Raw genomic sequence first — 15,229 nt, forward strand, 5'->3', positions numbered from 1 at the left:
ATATCGCCCCTTGATGATATGGTTTTGTCCGTATCTCCCAACTTGTATTTACTCTCAGAAATTAATTTTCCTTTCTTTTTCTTTTTACCCCTACTGACCTTTATTTAGCTAATAGGACATGAAAATGTTTTTCTTTACTGTGGTACTCGGTGTCATAGTGAAATAATTGCTTAATTTTATAGTGATGATTTAATAATGCTTCCCATTTAGAAAACAAGTCTATAAAATCAGCTTATTCCAACCCTTAGTTTTCTTGGCTAATAAATCTTGCTGCTTTAAGCTCTGTTCTTTTCAAACCACAATTCATAAGCTGGATAATTAATTTTGCTAATTAATTAGTGGGAGGATTCTGATGGCAGGGAGGACTAGAAAGGTCTGTAAGAGCGAGAATTATTTCTTCTCTCCTCTTGGTGATATTGCTTATTGGGCCTTCTCATTGTATCGGTTAGTGATTCATTACCCTGTGGCTTTATGAGCATTTTTTTAACATAGAGATTGGGGAGAGAAAAGAGATAATAGTTTTTTTAAAATATGACTTTGTATGTCTATATACATGTATATGACTCTGTGTGTGTGTGTATAAAATCTCCCAATTGAGTACCCTTTGGGGACAGCTTTAAGACAATCAGGGATTGACCAGAAAGCATAAACTGGGGAACCTGAGCTAGTTCATCAGCTGGTGGAAATTGCCCTAACTCCATCATCACTTGCACCAGTTAATGGTGCTTCCCCATGAATAGTTAATCTTCTGGCATCCTGGTTTGACTTAACCCATTTTCCTGTTGGTAAGACAAACTCCACCCCACCAACCTCTGATAGTTAAGGTCTCCACAGGTGAAGTGCAGGATGCCTGATCCTGCCTCATTGTCCTGCTCTTCCCCTCCGCTTTCTGGTCCCCATACGCATGTTCATGGAGTTAGAATCGTAGAATCATAGGGTTGGAAACAACCTCTGGAGATCATCTAGTCCAACCCCCCTGCCAGAGCAGGGTCAATTCTTAGTCAGGGACCAGAGCAGGGTCAATTCTCAGAGTTCTCGTTTGATGTTGTGGGGGGGATGTGAGCTCCATCCTCACCATATCCATCCACTGAGCAATGGCTTTGAGCAGTGGTTTTTTTGAGTACAACAGACCAGTTTTCTAGAGAGTACAATGGCAATCACGTAAACCTGACAGCCCAAAATATTTCTAATGCAAACCCCTCAGTTTTCTCACCCTAGTAAAAATGTCCCTTTTATATCAGAAGCTTTGATTATCCCAGTGCAATCAATGCCCCAGAAGTGTGCACCTGAATGAGCTCGTACCGAGTGAGAATATTGATATACTCTTCTAAAAGACAAAGGGAAAAGCCATTTCTTGAGATAAATATATATGAAATTACGAAAACATTAAATGCGTTTCTGTTGCCAACAAAGACAAAAGCAGGTTTATTCTCACTGCAAGAATGTTCCATTCTAAATCCGAGTTGTTGGCATTTTTCACAGGGATTCTCTGTTCAGGCTTCTCATCACCAGCATGCAGCATTGCATATTGTGTTTTTTTTCTTCTTATTATTTAATTCTCTTCAAACCAGTTTAAAAGAAAGATGGATTAGAGTTTCATGTATTTAAATTGAAATAAACTTGTAGCAAGCAATCTGGAATAGCTGCAGCTATTTTCCTTGTTCTGTTCTGTCACATCATGCAATATTTAAAGCCTATAATTAAGTTTTTATTTGAACTGTTGGGAAGCAAATACTGCCCCCAAGGGTGTAAAGGTTCCTGTCTGGAAGGGCTTCATCACAAACTGGCATATTTTGCAAACCAAAGGGTAGCAAAAAGAAGCTTCAAACTCCATGAAGCCAAATAAAAGGGAAAGACAGTAGTTCCTTGAATAAAATGTGTTACCACTGTTAATCACACGCTATAACAGTGGCATTACAACTAGAGTTCTACAATAAACATAATGCTTACATGATGTGGTAGTAATGGGATTAATATTAATTCGATTTTTACCGAAGCTCTTGAATATATCCCAAATTCAAATAATGTAAAATTTCAGTTACTGAGTGTTTCCTAGTGAGGAGATATAAAAGACTGCAATCAGATACAAGTTTTTTATTTCTCCTCTAAGAAAGGCACAGTAGGTTACCTTCCTGTCACTCATGAGGATTGTGTTTCTTAAGATCCGTATAGGAAAATACATGCATGCGCTTGTTAATGAGTTATGTTCTCTTATATCATGCGGTGTTTGGAAAATGTACTTTTCTCTTAAAAGCTTTTTATAAGGGATAAGGTAGAAAACATGACATAAGGCCCAGATGATACACTACACCGTTACTGAATTTTAGTCACAAACTTGATATTTTTACTCAGATATTTATAGATACCTCTCACTGGATTGAAATAAAAGAAATCTGTGTTTCAATGTAGTTATTTGCTAAACAAACAAGACCCAGCAATGCCCGTATATAACCATGAAGCTTTCTGAAAGGAAGTATTTGAATTTCTTTTGTTTCTCTTGACAGTGTTTATTCTGAGCAGCTTTGGTTTGTCCTTTAGAAAGCTGACTTGTTTTATTCAGTGATGCATTCTGTGCTCCCAGGTAGCTTCCATGGGAAGACCCGTGTTACCTCCTGGATGCGATCATGTACGGTGGCCACATCACTGGCACCTGGGACCGCAGGCTCTGCTGTGTCTATCTGCAAGAATTCATCAGCCCATCTGTGGTAAGAACTTCCATATGTACGTAAAGCTCTTGCACATGTATATAGTGTGTTCAGCCTAAAAGAAAAGTCATCTTTCAGACTGGAGCCTCGTGGGGAAGACCACAAGCTTTATTGTCTATGTGGCCCCCGCCTGTAGCAAGGTCTTGTCTGGCTGTGGAGGAATAAATTCTCTGACTTGCAATGAGTACAGTGATTCGTCACGAGCAGATTTTGTCTGCAAGGCTTTGTGACTTGGCATATTATTTGTTGAAATACTTTTGCAAGCACCCTTACACGGCAACTTGAATTCAGTGTTTTGTAATGCTGCTTAATGACATTAGGGGATAGTACATTTAGGTTTCCATATTCCTAATAGAACTATTGACTCTTAAGGTGCTGCCATTTAGAAAGGTCCGGGTGGGCACAGGAAATTGTCTTTAATAGAACTGCACTTTAACCAGCGTGACTGATAGACTCACCAGTTAAAGCGGTCCAGAACGGCACTATCCTCAAAACCTATATTTAGTGTTTGTAGGTTTTCTTCTCCAGATAAATAATAGAATGGAGATATTATACACTTCCTTGCGTTTTCCTGTTTCCAAAGTAGGGAAAACAGTTTGTAAGACTGTATCTCATTTTCCACCACCTTCTCTCACATCTGTTTCTGTAGCTTTGTCAGATTATCACCAGCTGATGTGTACAGAATTATTCAAATTTCACTGTTGAGTTTTGGTCCTGGACTGCAGGGTATGTGGAGCATCCACGAGTCCAAGGTGCAAGACTGCCAAAGTTGCTTCTAATCAGAAACAAATGTTAGAATTTTTGAGGATACAAAAAGAAAACGTTGCTTTAACTTTAGTTCTAAAAAGCCTTGCATGGAAACTACTTTAATCTATTTTCATATACATACATTTATGTAAAATGTGTATGTATATATAGGTGTATGTGTGTGTACGTATATATATAAATAAAAAAACCCCAACGGGCTGCTTCTCCTGAGCTGATGAACTAGTCACTTTAGAGAACTGATTGTACACAATTTGCTAAAAACAGCCGAGAGATTTTTCAGGCGCCCTTTCCAGACTTGTTATTTTTCATTGTCCAAAGGTAAAAAGCTTATTTGGGAGAAAGAAAAAAGAAAATTAGCATGTTAGGTGTGAGCCGGCCACTTGCAGAGCCTGGCTAACTTGGGGAAAGTGCACTTTTCCCCCTTGGCGATGCGGCCTTTCGGTGGTGAGCGAGATGAGCTTGCTGGTGTCTCCTCGGTCCCTAACGAGCGGGTTTTCATAGGTCAAAGAGACACACTCAGATGAAGGCAATTGGAAGTAACTGCTCAGAAGAAGATGCCCAAGAGTAAGTTGCCATGGAGATGGAAAGGCTAAACACCACCGTACTCCTGACCTCTGCGGCGGCTGATTTCTCCAAATGACAGCTGAGGTTGCGGGGGCATGGTGAGAAGCTCATCCTGCCGGCTCCGGCTGTGCCTCTAGCCTATGGATAAGTAAAGAATTACTGCTTCCAGTTTAAGCAGTCCATTAACCTTCACAAGCCTGAACTTTCATTCAAATAATTGTAAAATAAGTATAGGTGGTGAAACCTGAGCAGAATCACTGCTATTTGTATGGCCTTTGGAAAGTTTAGGGACCCAACCCCGAGCGTGGATCCACTGGTATTTTAAATAGTGAGATATCTTTCCAAGCTTTTTGCAGTAATTAGAAAATGTTAGGGCCCCGACTTACCAGCAAAACCAGAAAGTCATTCATTGACTGGCAGCCAAACGAATGCAAACAGGATGGCAATGCCTAATGTCAGCGCTGGCGCTTTGTGTTCGCGGGGGAGATCAGCTTCTCTTTCACCTGTTCGCATTACTGATGAGTTCTTTTAACTATAAACTCATCCCAAGAGGTGTGTTAGAATAAACCACTATACATCAGCTTTGCCATAGCTCACCTGGGATCTGTTGTAAGCACAGAAGGGCGGTGAGTGCCTGCTACAAACTTCCGTAACCCACAGCCTCCCTCCGCGCGCATGACTCCCAGGAATACAGTAAACCCCGATTTAAGTGCCGGCAGAGAGACTGGTAAGTACAGATTGTCTGACAGAATTGATCTTCCACTCGAGGTGAATAACAGAGCTTTTTTTTTTTTTTTCCAAACCTCAGCACTGCTTCAAAGCAGCTTCTTATGACATGGCTTATTGTGGGTGAGGTTAGTGCTGCAGATTCGGGCGCAGGTAAATGGCTAGTTGCGGAACCAAAATGACTTCAGAAATAAGTGCTTACCGGTGTTATTGTGAGGAGCAGCTTGTTGTTGACTGTTCTAAATGCCAAAAGCTGTTAAATTTTATTGTGATTTTGTGGAGTGGACCCTGCATTAGGAAGAAATAGCTCCTGTGAAACGTACCACTTAGAGCCAGAAATGTTTTTTAGCAAGAACAACTTGCAAGTCTAGTTTAAATCCCAGATGGCTCTATGACAATAAGTTCAGATAAACCCTTTGAATCCAGTGAAGTCCTTACAGTGGGGGAGCAGGGGGAGCCTGGAAAATAAATGTGGTTGCTGCAGCTTTGATTTTGTCCTGTCGTCAGGAGGAGGGCAGCCCCCCCAGAGTACATCTCGCCACCACCCTCTGTCTACCTACTTAATTCTTGACTTCCTCCCAAGTCCTGAGTCTTATCTTTAATATCCTGACTGGGGTAGGGGCTGCCTGTTCTATAGGAACAATGCAGTTAATAGTATTTGGTTCAACATTGAGCTGGTTGAGATCTTAATTTTTTCTGTTGTGGAAATTATCGCCATTGCCTACCTCATTGAGGCCAAAGCAGCAGTACAAAACCCCGTGCAAGACTCCTACATTTGAAGAGATGGGACAGAGTAGCACGTTTTTCCTTTCTGTCCCAGCTCCTGGGTGTTAACAGCCAGGCAGAAGGGAAAGAAAGGGACACGAACACATAAAGAAATGTCCTAACTGGCGACCATTTATGTGTAAAGTGGATTGGGATCACTGTTTCTGACAAGCTAAGAATTGCACAAATACTGACGTGTGTTGTCCCATTTCCACACTCCACTTACTTGTCTCATTGACCTGTCCCTCTCTGTGACCTCTTTAAGGTTATTGTGAGTACAGTGTGTTTGTGCAAACCCCCTAATTAACGACACGCCAAGCGGAATTAACATTGTGGCTCATGTATTATTGGGATGGGGGTTCAGGTGAGTTGAGGGTCCTGTCCTGCCTCTCCCGCAGGCGTCCTGTGTGACTCTGTCCTGTGTCTCAGACTCTCATCTGCAAAATGGCCTAATAATCCTTGCTTGTGTGCTGAAGGGATGCAGAAATTCAGTACTTAAAATGCACTCGCCTCAGTAGTGACAGTCCTTAAAATAAACTTAGAAAATCCTCATGAAGGAAGCAGCAACAGTATTTCAATACTGCAGAAACTGGGAACGTCAGAAAAGTGTGCAAATAGTTAACAGTGCTAAAAGTAGTTTGGTAACCCTGTTCCACTGTATCAGAACATATAGATGTCACGTTCATAGACTCCAGACAAATTTCTGAAACTTTGTAGATAGAAGTGGCTTTGCATTCACGGGCCCTGGTCCTCGTGGGGGATTTCAACCACCCTGACATCTGCTGGAGGGACAACACAGCAAGGCACCAGCAATCCAGGATGTTCCTGGAATGCACTGATGACAACTTCCTCCTCCAAATGGTAGAGGAACCAACAAGAAAAGGTGCCATGCTGGACCTTGTTCTCACCAACAGGGAAGGGCTGGTGACCAACGTGAGGCTCAGGGATAACCTTGGCTGCAGTGACCACGAAGCGATAGAATTTAGGATCCTCAGGGCAACTAGGAGGATGTATTCCAAGCTTACGACCCTGGACTTCAGGCATGCAGACTTTGGTCGCTTCAGGGATCTGCTGGACAAAGTGCCGTGGGACAAAGCTCTAGAGGGAAGGGGGGCCCAGGACAGCTGGTCAGTGTTCAAGGATCACCTTCTCCGTGTCCAGGAGCAAACTATACCGACAAAGAGGAAGGCAGGAAAGAATGCTAGGAGACCTGCCTGGATGAACAAGGAGCTCCTGGACACACTGTCACACAAAAAGAAACTTTATAAGAGAGTGGAAGAAAGGACAGCTGGAATGCGGGAGCATATAAGGAAGCTGTCCGAACAGCAAGAGACCTGGTGAGAAATGCTAAAGCTCAGTTAGAATTAAATCTAGCCAAGGAGATCAAGGGAAACAGCAAAAATTCTATAGGTATATTAATGGTAAGAAGACGACTAGGGAGGGTGTGGGCCCCCTCAGAAAGGAAACGGGGGAGCTGGTGACAAGTGATATGGAGAAGGCCGAGGTTCTCAACGACTTCTTTTCCTCAATCTTCACTGGCAAGGGCTCCAGCCACACTCCCGGAGTCACAGAAGACAACAGCAGGGGTTGGACAGAACTGCCCATCGTAAATGAAGATCAGGTTCGTGACCATCTGATGAATCTGAAAGTGAACAAGTCCATGGGACCTGATGGGATACACCCACGGGTACTGAAGGAACTGGCGGATGAGGTTGCTAAACCACTCTCTATTATATTCCAAAAGTCACGGCAGTCTGGTGAGGTCCCCACTGACTGGAAAAGGGGAAACATAATCTCCATTTTCAAAAAGGGAAAGAAGGATGAACCAGGGACCTATAGGCCAGTCAGTCTCACCTCCGTGCCTGGTAAGATTATGGAGCAGATCCTCCTGGAGGCACTGCTGAGGCAGAAGAATAACGAAGAGGTGATTGGGTACAATCAACACGGCTTCACCAAGGGCAAATCGTGCCTGACAAACCTGGTGGCCTTCTATGAGGAGGTCACAACATTAATAGACAAGGAGAGAGCAACTGACGTCATTTACCTGGACCTGAGCAAAGCCTTTGACACTGTCCCGCGTGGCATCCTGGTCTCCAAGCTGATAAAATATGGGTTTGATGGACTGACAATTCAGTGGATAAAGAACTGGCTTGACGGACGCACCCAAAGAGTGGCTGTCAATGGGTCCATGTCCAAGTGGAGGCCAGTGACGAGTGGAGTCCCTCAAGGATCAGTACTGGGACTGGTCTTGTTTAACATCTTCGTTAGTGACATGGACAGTGGCACAGAGTGCACCCTCAGCAAGTTTGCCGAGGACACCAAGCTGTGTGGGGCGGCTGACATGCTGGAGGGAAGGGATGCCATCCACAGGGACCTGGACAGGCTGGAGAGGTGGGCCCATGCCAGCCTCATGAAGTTCAACAAGACCAAGTGCAAGGTCCTCCATCTGGGTCGGGGCAATCCCAAGCACCAATATAGGCTGGGCAGTGACTGGCTTGAGAGCAGCCCTGAAGAAAAGGACTTGGGGGTGCTGGTGGACGAGAGGCTCAACAGGAGCCGTCAGTGTGCACTAGCAGCCCAGAAAGCCAATTGTATTGTGGGCTGCATCAGGAGAAGCGTGGCCAGCAGGTCGAGGGAGGTGATTCTCCCCCTCTACTCCACTCTCGTGAGACCCCACCTGGAGTACTGCGCCCAATTCTGGAGCCCCTACTACAAGAAAGATATGGACGTGCTGGAATGTGCCCAGAGAAGGGCCACGAGGATGATCAGAAGGCTGGGGCACCTCTCCTATGAGGACAGACTGAGAGAGTTGGGGTTGTTCAGTCTGGAGAAAAGAAGGCTCCAAGGAGACCTTATAGTGGCCTACCAGTATCTTAAGGGGGCCTACAAGGAAGCTGGAGAGAGACTTTTTAGAATGCGAGGTAATGGTAGGACTAGAGGGAACGGATTAAAACTAGAGATGGGTCGATTCAGACTGGATGTTAGGAAGAAGTTCATCATGAGGGTGGTGAGACCCTGGAACAGGTTGCCCAGAGAGGTGGTGGAAGCCCCATCCCTGGAAGTTTTTAAGGCCAGGCTGCACTGGGCTCTGAGAAACCTGGTCTAGTGGGAGAAGTCCCTGCCCACGGCAGGGGGTTGGAACTAGATGATCTTTAAGGTCCCTTCCAACCCTGACAATTCTATGATTCTAGATGCAGAAGAATGTTTCGACAACTGGTGACAGCATTAGCAATACTAGTATTGATTCATTTACTGAAGCTTGAAGGGGAACTGGCTCTGGCACCAGGTTTCTTGGCCCCACCAAATCTGTATTATGCTGGATACTATAAATACATAGGTTAAATGCTTCCATCTGAAGGCCCTGTACTATATAGACTTGTTCTGGTTTGAGGTAAAACAGGACCAAAAACAGGACCAACTGTAAATGAAGTGGCTAACAAGGTACGACAGTATGAAGACAGTCTCTCTCATCCCCTCACCCTGCTGCCTTCTGCACCTTCCTTTCTCAGTGTAAATCTGAGAAACTATGTCCAGATGCCCCAAAAACTGGCATATCATGAGACTGAGCCTTCAGCTCCTCATCCTTACCAGAGCTAATTAAATTCCCCCATGACTGCCACTCTTGTTCTGCAACTCTCCATCCCTTTCTTTGCTCCCTCCTTTTCCCCTGGGCACTCTGTTTTGTGCTTTGGTTTTTTTTTTTTCTCTTACCACCATCAGAGCATGGGGGTTTTGCAGAAGGGAATATGACAGCTCTGCATGCAAGTAGCCAAACAACGCTTCATTTCCCGGGGGGAACTTGTGCTTCTCGTTTGCTTCCCGTCCACTTTAGTGAGTGTGGACAATTATATATGGCATTCATCATTCATCCTGCCAAAGCGAGGGCTGAAACGGAGACTGAGCTGCATTAATGTTGTGATTTCAGCCCCTGCTCATTAGTACTGTTACGAACTGGTTTTCATTTGTGTTCTGTCTCCGGTCCAGAGCAGGCCTGCGGGGAGGGAGAGAGGCTCTTTTTGGGGGTGACACATGTGTGTGCATGTGCCTGCACTGTGTTTTGCCTAATGCCCTAGACAGTAAGGACCATGGGCGGTGGAGGTGGGGGGAGATAGAAGCTATTGGGTACTATAGAAATACAAACTACTGATCACGCTTGATTAAAAAACAAGGCAATCTCAGGATACATCCTTGTAACAGTAGTCATCCTGAGCCCAGGGACGGTGTCTTGGTGGGCTTTGGGGGTCAGTGCTACTTGCAAATGTAAAGCTAAATAGAAGCTGCTGATCGTTAACTGGTTTGCAGCCATTTCTCTCAACACTTGCCAAAGAGACAGCAAAGGTGGGGGAGCATCTGGTTTTTATCTGCCTAAGAAAATGCGGTGTTTGCACTCTCCTGGAGAAGAAATCAGACTTGAAAGTAGGAGAGTTGAACAGGAGTTGATTGCAGTGACTTCTAATGGCTCTGTTTGCGTTGTCCTGGAAAGGTTAAGAATGTCCTGGATGTGATTCTGGAGATGCTTCCCGAGGAGTTCAACATGGCAGAAGTCATGCAGACAGCTACTGCCTGGAGCCCCTATGTCCTTGTTTGCCTTCAAGTGTGTGAGAGGATGAACCTCCTTTCAGAAATCCATAGGTCTCTTAAACGGCTGGACCTCAGTTTGAAGGCAAGTGTCTTTTTTTATTAATGGTATTGTTGCTCCTCTGTGCAATGTGGGGATTTGTTTTGCTTTTTTGTAAACAGAAAGAATAGCTATTCTTTTCGATGCCAGTATGCTTTTTATTGTTCTCCAATGGGGGACTTGATGTTTTCTCCTCACGTGGAAGAGCTGCAATCCGCACTCTTCTACGATGCTGTGCCAGACACGTGGACTAATCTAGCGCATATCCATCCGCGTACAGCCTTGCCCACTGGAGAGTACGCTACAGTAACAGGGTTTAGCTGCTATGCACAGAGCTATTCCAGTGATTTAAAACCAGCAGTTTTGTTCCCTTTATTTTTTTGTCCAAAACTTGTCTTAATGCAAATCAGTTTTACTTTGAAGTGAGTTTTGCAGAAATGCTAGGCACTTTGCTCAAGCAAGGCCTCGTCACCTCCCTTGTCACAAGAGCTGGGGGGGGTCCAGCATCTTGCAGGATTCCTTTTCCCCTACCCTGCCACCAGCAATATCCACTTCCAGGTGGTTAGATATGGAAAAAAAAATATGCACTGTTTTTGGAAATTCCTTTGATATCTCATGGTAATGTGTGCTGTAGTATGCCATTATTCAGAGCCTCTGTCAGCTGCCTTTGTGCTCGTAATTTGTACTTTGCTCTGTCTCATTGGAAGTTTAAATGCACCACTGAAGATGGTATCAGACAATTTGCATCTAAGAAGCCATCGACTGTTGTTATCAATTTCTGACAGTTTCTGAAGGTGTGTTAACGTTAGTAATGGTGATGTCGTCCTGGGGAGAAACCTGAGCAAGTTTTGCAGGACTGAGCATACTCACATTCTCTGTTGCCAGCAACCTGTCTCGTGCTGATCACCTTCTACAATTGATTTCATACATCAGGGAAAGAACGAATTCCACTAAACCCATGACCTTATGCTACATAAGCATAAACTTTCTGGTTACTTCATCCATGTACCTTCTCTGTAGACAAAAGGACTCTTACACTTGAAGTCTACAATTTATTTTCTCTAAAAAAAGGCAGAAGTTATTGCTGCTTCCCCTTCAGTGTTCCTGATCTTCTCATGAGATACAGAGAAATTGAGATCTGGACACAGGACCTTGCGCTGCCAGCATTGGTGTGGCTTTCTGGCTTGTTCAAGCCTCAGTCCTTTCTGACGCATAATGGTTGTCAGGAACAAGGCATATTATCACTGCCAGACATTTATTTTTTCACCACTGGTGTTATTTATGTTTGTCATGCTCTCTGGAGAGTTAAGCACAGTTTAAATAAAAAGATAAAAATTGGCCAGATATTAGAACAACCATCTCCTGAAAGCAGGGGGAGCAATCCAAGCTTCAGTCTCCTCAGAAGCATGAAGACAAAGCAGCTAAGGAAATAAATGCTGAATTTCATAGTTTAAAAAAGGTTAAGAATGCAGGTCTTCCTGCCATTATTATTTAACCAATTCAGTGCATATGTCATGGTACTATTCCCGTTTATTCCTTAGTATTAACGCACTGCTACCAGGCTAAGCAGAAAAAATAAATCAGTCTTCTAGTCCTCTTTGTGTAGCTGTTGCCACAGTAGGGGATGAAAAATCTTCAGCAGCGTACTGATGGCTCACTTCTTGCCACGGTCACAGCACATTATGTGCGTATTTATTCTGAAGACCACGGTGATGCCACATGAGAGCCCAGTGACAGGGCATCTCAAATTCTGCACGGCCACCAATGGCACTCAGATAATCCTTTGCTAACCTAGCAGAAAGGTGGCCAGGAGCTCCTCAGAGGACATGTTGGCCAGGCTGACATCGTTCCCTGGAGCAGATGAGCAGTGGGGGCCCAGGGAGTGTTTGCAGCCCAGACGCGGGAGCGCCTCTCCCTGTACGTGGAAGCAGAAGGGGGTGGCAGCACGAGGGCTGGCAGGCAGCTCCTCTTCTCTCTGCTGCTCATGTTGAGGTCCCCAAATGGTGCCCGTTTTGTGCCACAGGCACAGAGAAACCCCCACTGTATTTTTCACTGCTTTTACTGCCTCTCTCCAGGCTTTCTCTTCTGGGCACTTGTTCCTGTTAAGGGCTGGGGGGACGTAAGGACCGTGCAGGCTGGAAGAGATGTTAGCACGCTCTGAACGTTAGCTTGTTCTGAACAGGGACTCGGCGGGAGAGAAGCGGTGTCTCAGCAATGCAGTGCTGCTCCCCTGCTGGGCTGGGGGTGGGGGTGGTTGGTTTGTTCTGTACTGTGGAAAATGTTTTGTTTCCAAACAATTGCATTCATGCAGCTTTTTAGCCTTACTTTAAATAACGGCCAAAGGAAAAAAAAAAAGAAAAAAACCAAAAAAACCCACCAAAACAAAACAAAACACCAGTCAGTCTCATGCTTAAGCACAGTGGCCCAAGAGGGGCACGCTAACACTTCTGACAGAAAAATTACTGTCTGGATATTGCATTATTGAAAGTATTATTTTTTTGAAGTTGTAATGCAGAACATGGCATGCAAGAAAACGGGCCTTTGGATAAGGTGTGCTTCACTGCAGATGTTCCAAAAAGACCAAAGAAGAGTCTGGCCACCCACCAAGGGAAGGAGCCTGTATCTGTGGGCTTTTCATGGAAGGTAAGAAGTAAATTTAAATTGCTTGATCTCAGTAGCCTAGTTCAGGGACTCTAGATTCCTTCATTAGGTAGGTAAGTTACATCAAGGGTTGGACCACAGGGTGTTGTGACCTTATGAACAGCACCAAGGACGTTTAGGAATGGTGGTGGATGGCTGACGTTGGTCTACTGTAACTTTAAATTTCATACCGGCTTGGTCTATACTTAATGCACTTAAGTAACTGTTAACTGAGTCTGAACAAGGTCTGCATTGTAATAAAGCAGCAGCTCTAACCTAGTTGAGGTTCAAAAGCTTAAAGACTATTCCAGAGGCTTTAAATTTCACCCCGATACTGATCACCTAGACATTTTCTGCAGCTATTAGAGGTGTAGAATAGGATTAGTCATTACCAGATGTTGGTAACCTGGATCAAACCATCTACACAGTTGTAATTAAAAAACAAGAACAAAAACCATAAAAAAAACCCAAAACAACCAGAAAACCCAAACAAAACAAAAAAACATAAAAAAAGCTAATTTCAAAATCATCTTTCTCCTGGTTTTTTTTCTTCCACCTTGGCAAGAAGTTGCCAGTTCTAAACAGATCTAAAGAACTCTGAATTTTAATTTGCTAGGCCGTAACACTTATAAGCCGTTGGGGAGGCATACCAAGAAGCACGGAAATACTTGAGAAGCCCTGTATTAGCATGAGGTATAATGACACACCTCAGTGGGTGATGTGTAAGTACGACACGAGTAGATTTTTCATCTGGGTTTCCAAGCGGTCAATTATCGCAGTAGCTGTGATATGGTTGCAGGCTGTCCCTGAATGGGAATCGTGCTCATCTGTTGAGCTGCAACCCCTCTTTTAACAACTTTCAGAGGATAAACATTGTACCTTGCTCTTTTGGTATTGTGTTTTCCCAAGACTGAAGTTATCTGGTTTAGGAATGACATTTGAGGCCCGCAGTCAAAATGAGATTTTAAACTTAGAAAGGCTATCAACCAGGTTACAGCTAATTAGAGGAAAGGTGAATGACTCCAACAAGGCAATTAAAGAAATGTCATCATTACTTGTACGCTTCCCTAGACCTGCATATAATAAAAGGAAAGCAACTCCTTTGGAAGGGAGTCACTACTACAGCAGGTAAGTCAAGTCCCAAGGGGAAAGTCAGGGTGGGGGACAGGAGCAATGACAAGCATTTCATTTGACTGTTGCTTTTTGAAAAGGTAGCCTGAATTTTTCACAGGATTTTTTTTTTTTTTTAAAACATCTGTCACTCAGAGGGCAATGCTGTTCATTCCTCCTCTGGGTATGAGGAAGGTATCAAGGAACCTTGTGACCTGCAGTTCCTGTGTTTCTGTGTTTGTGTTGGTATTTGCTAATATAAACTTTTGTGCTGCTACACAAACAGTCCTAAAATCCACAACAAACATCTGCAACATTTTATATGCTGGTTTATGTTAGAAGAACACACAACAAACTTAACAAATCCAGCAGCTTTCACAAAGTGCACGGTCCTTCAGCAGCACAGAACTCATCTGTCTTAACTACACTGAAGTACCTCTTTGATACCTCACTATACAAACATATGCTGAATACTCCAGTGTGGTTCACCACCTTTTGGACTACTTGTCCATAAACTACTGGAGAATTAGGAGAAAATCTGAGCACTTGACTTTGACAGGCACGTTCAGAGTCCCAACTGTAAGTAGTTTCCAGTCCCTGCTTTCAATAAAAGACCATGCAGATGAAACCACAAGTCCAGTCCAGGCAGATGCTACGTACTCACCTCCTCATTCACATGATGCACACCAGTCTACACTAAATCAGTACATTCATAGAATGGTTCAGGTTGGAAGGGACCTTAAAGATCATCTAGTTCCAGCCCCCCTGCCATAGGCAGGGCCACCTTCCACTAGACCAGGCTGCTCAAATCCCCATCCAGCCTGGCCTTGAACACTTCCAGGATGGGGCATCCACAGCTTCTCTGGGCAACCTGTTCCAGTGCCTCACCACCCTCACGGTGAAGAACTTCTTCCTAATATTCAATCTAAATCTAGCCTCCTTCAGTTTGAAACCATTACCCCTCATCCTATCATTACACTCACTGATAAAGAGAGTCCCTTCCCCATCCTTCCCATAGGCCCCCTTTAGGTACTAGAAGGCTACATCTTCAAATGTAGCTTTAAGTATGTAGCAGTATGCAACTGTTTAAACACAAATTATTCCGGTCTTGCACTACAAAACACCCTGTAAGCCATGTGCCTATGTTTATTGCAGGTGCCAGGCGGGACATGCAGGTGGGGAACCATAGCCAAAGCCCGGCTCAAGGAACTGACTCCAGCAATGCCAGTCATCTGTGAGGGCTATTCCCGAGGATCAAAGGGAAACTAAGAATGTTTATGAATGTCCAGTATGTAAAACAAAAACCAGAGGGCCAACTTATGTTTGGACTTAC

The 15,229-nt window shown here is 44.2% G+C and overlaps 1 protein-coding gene across 1 annotated transcript in view; it reads left to right on the plus strand.

Moving 5' to 3' along the window:
• Positions 1 to 15,229, plus strand: part of LOC141738323 (uncharacterized) — a 134,939-nt gene that overhangs the window by 119,354 nt on the left and 356 nt on the right. Inside the window, 5 exon segments of the mRNA XM_074573523.1 lie at positions 11,218 to 11,364; positions 12,662 to 12,715; positions 12,718 to 12,796; positions 15,072 to 15,128; positions 15,130 to 15,229. Of these exon segments, the coding sequence (XP_074429624.1) occupies positions 11,218 to 11,364; positions 12,662 to 12,715; positions 12,718 to 12,796; positions 15,072 to 15,128; positions 15,130 to 15,229 (437 nt within the window).

This window comes from Larus michahellis, chromosome 2, assembly GCF_964199755.1.
Source record: "Larus michahellis chromosome 2, bLarMic1.1, whole genome shotgun sequence".
Taxonomy (NCBI): Eukaryota; Metazoa; Chordata; class Aves; order Charadriiformes; family Laridae; genus Larus; species Larus michahellis.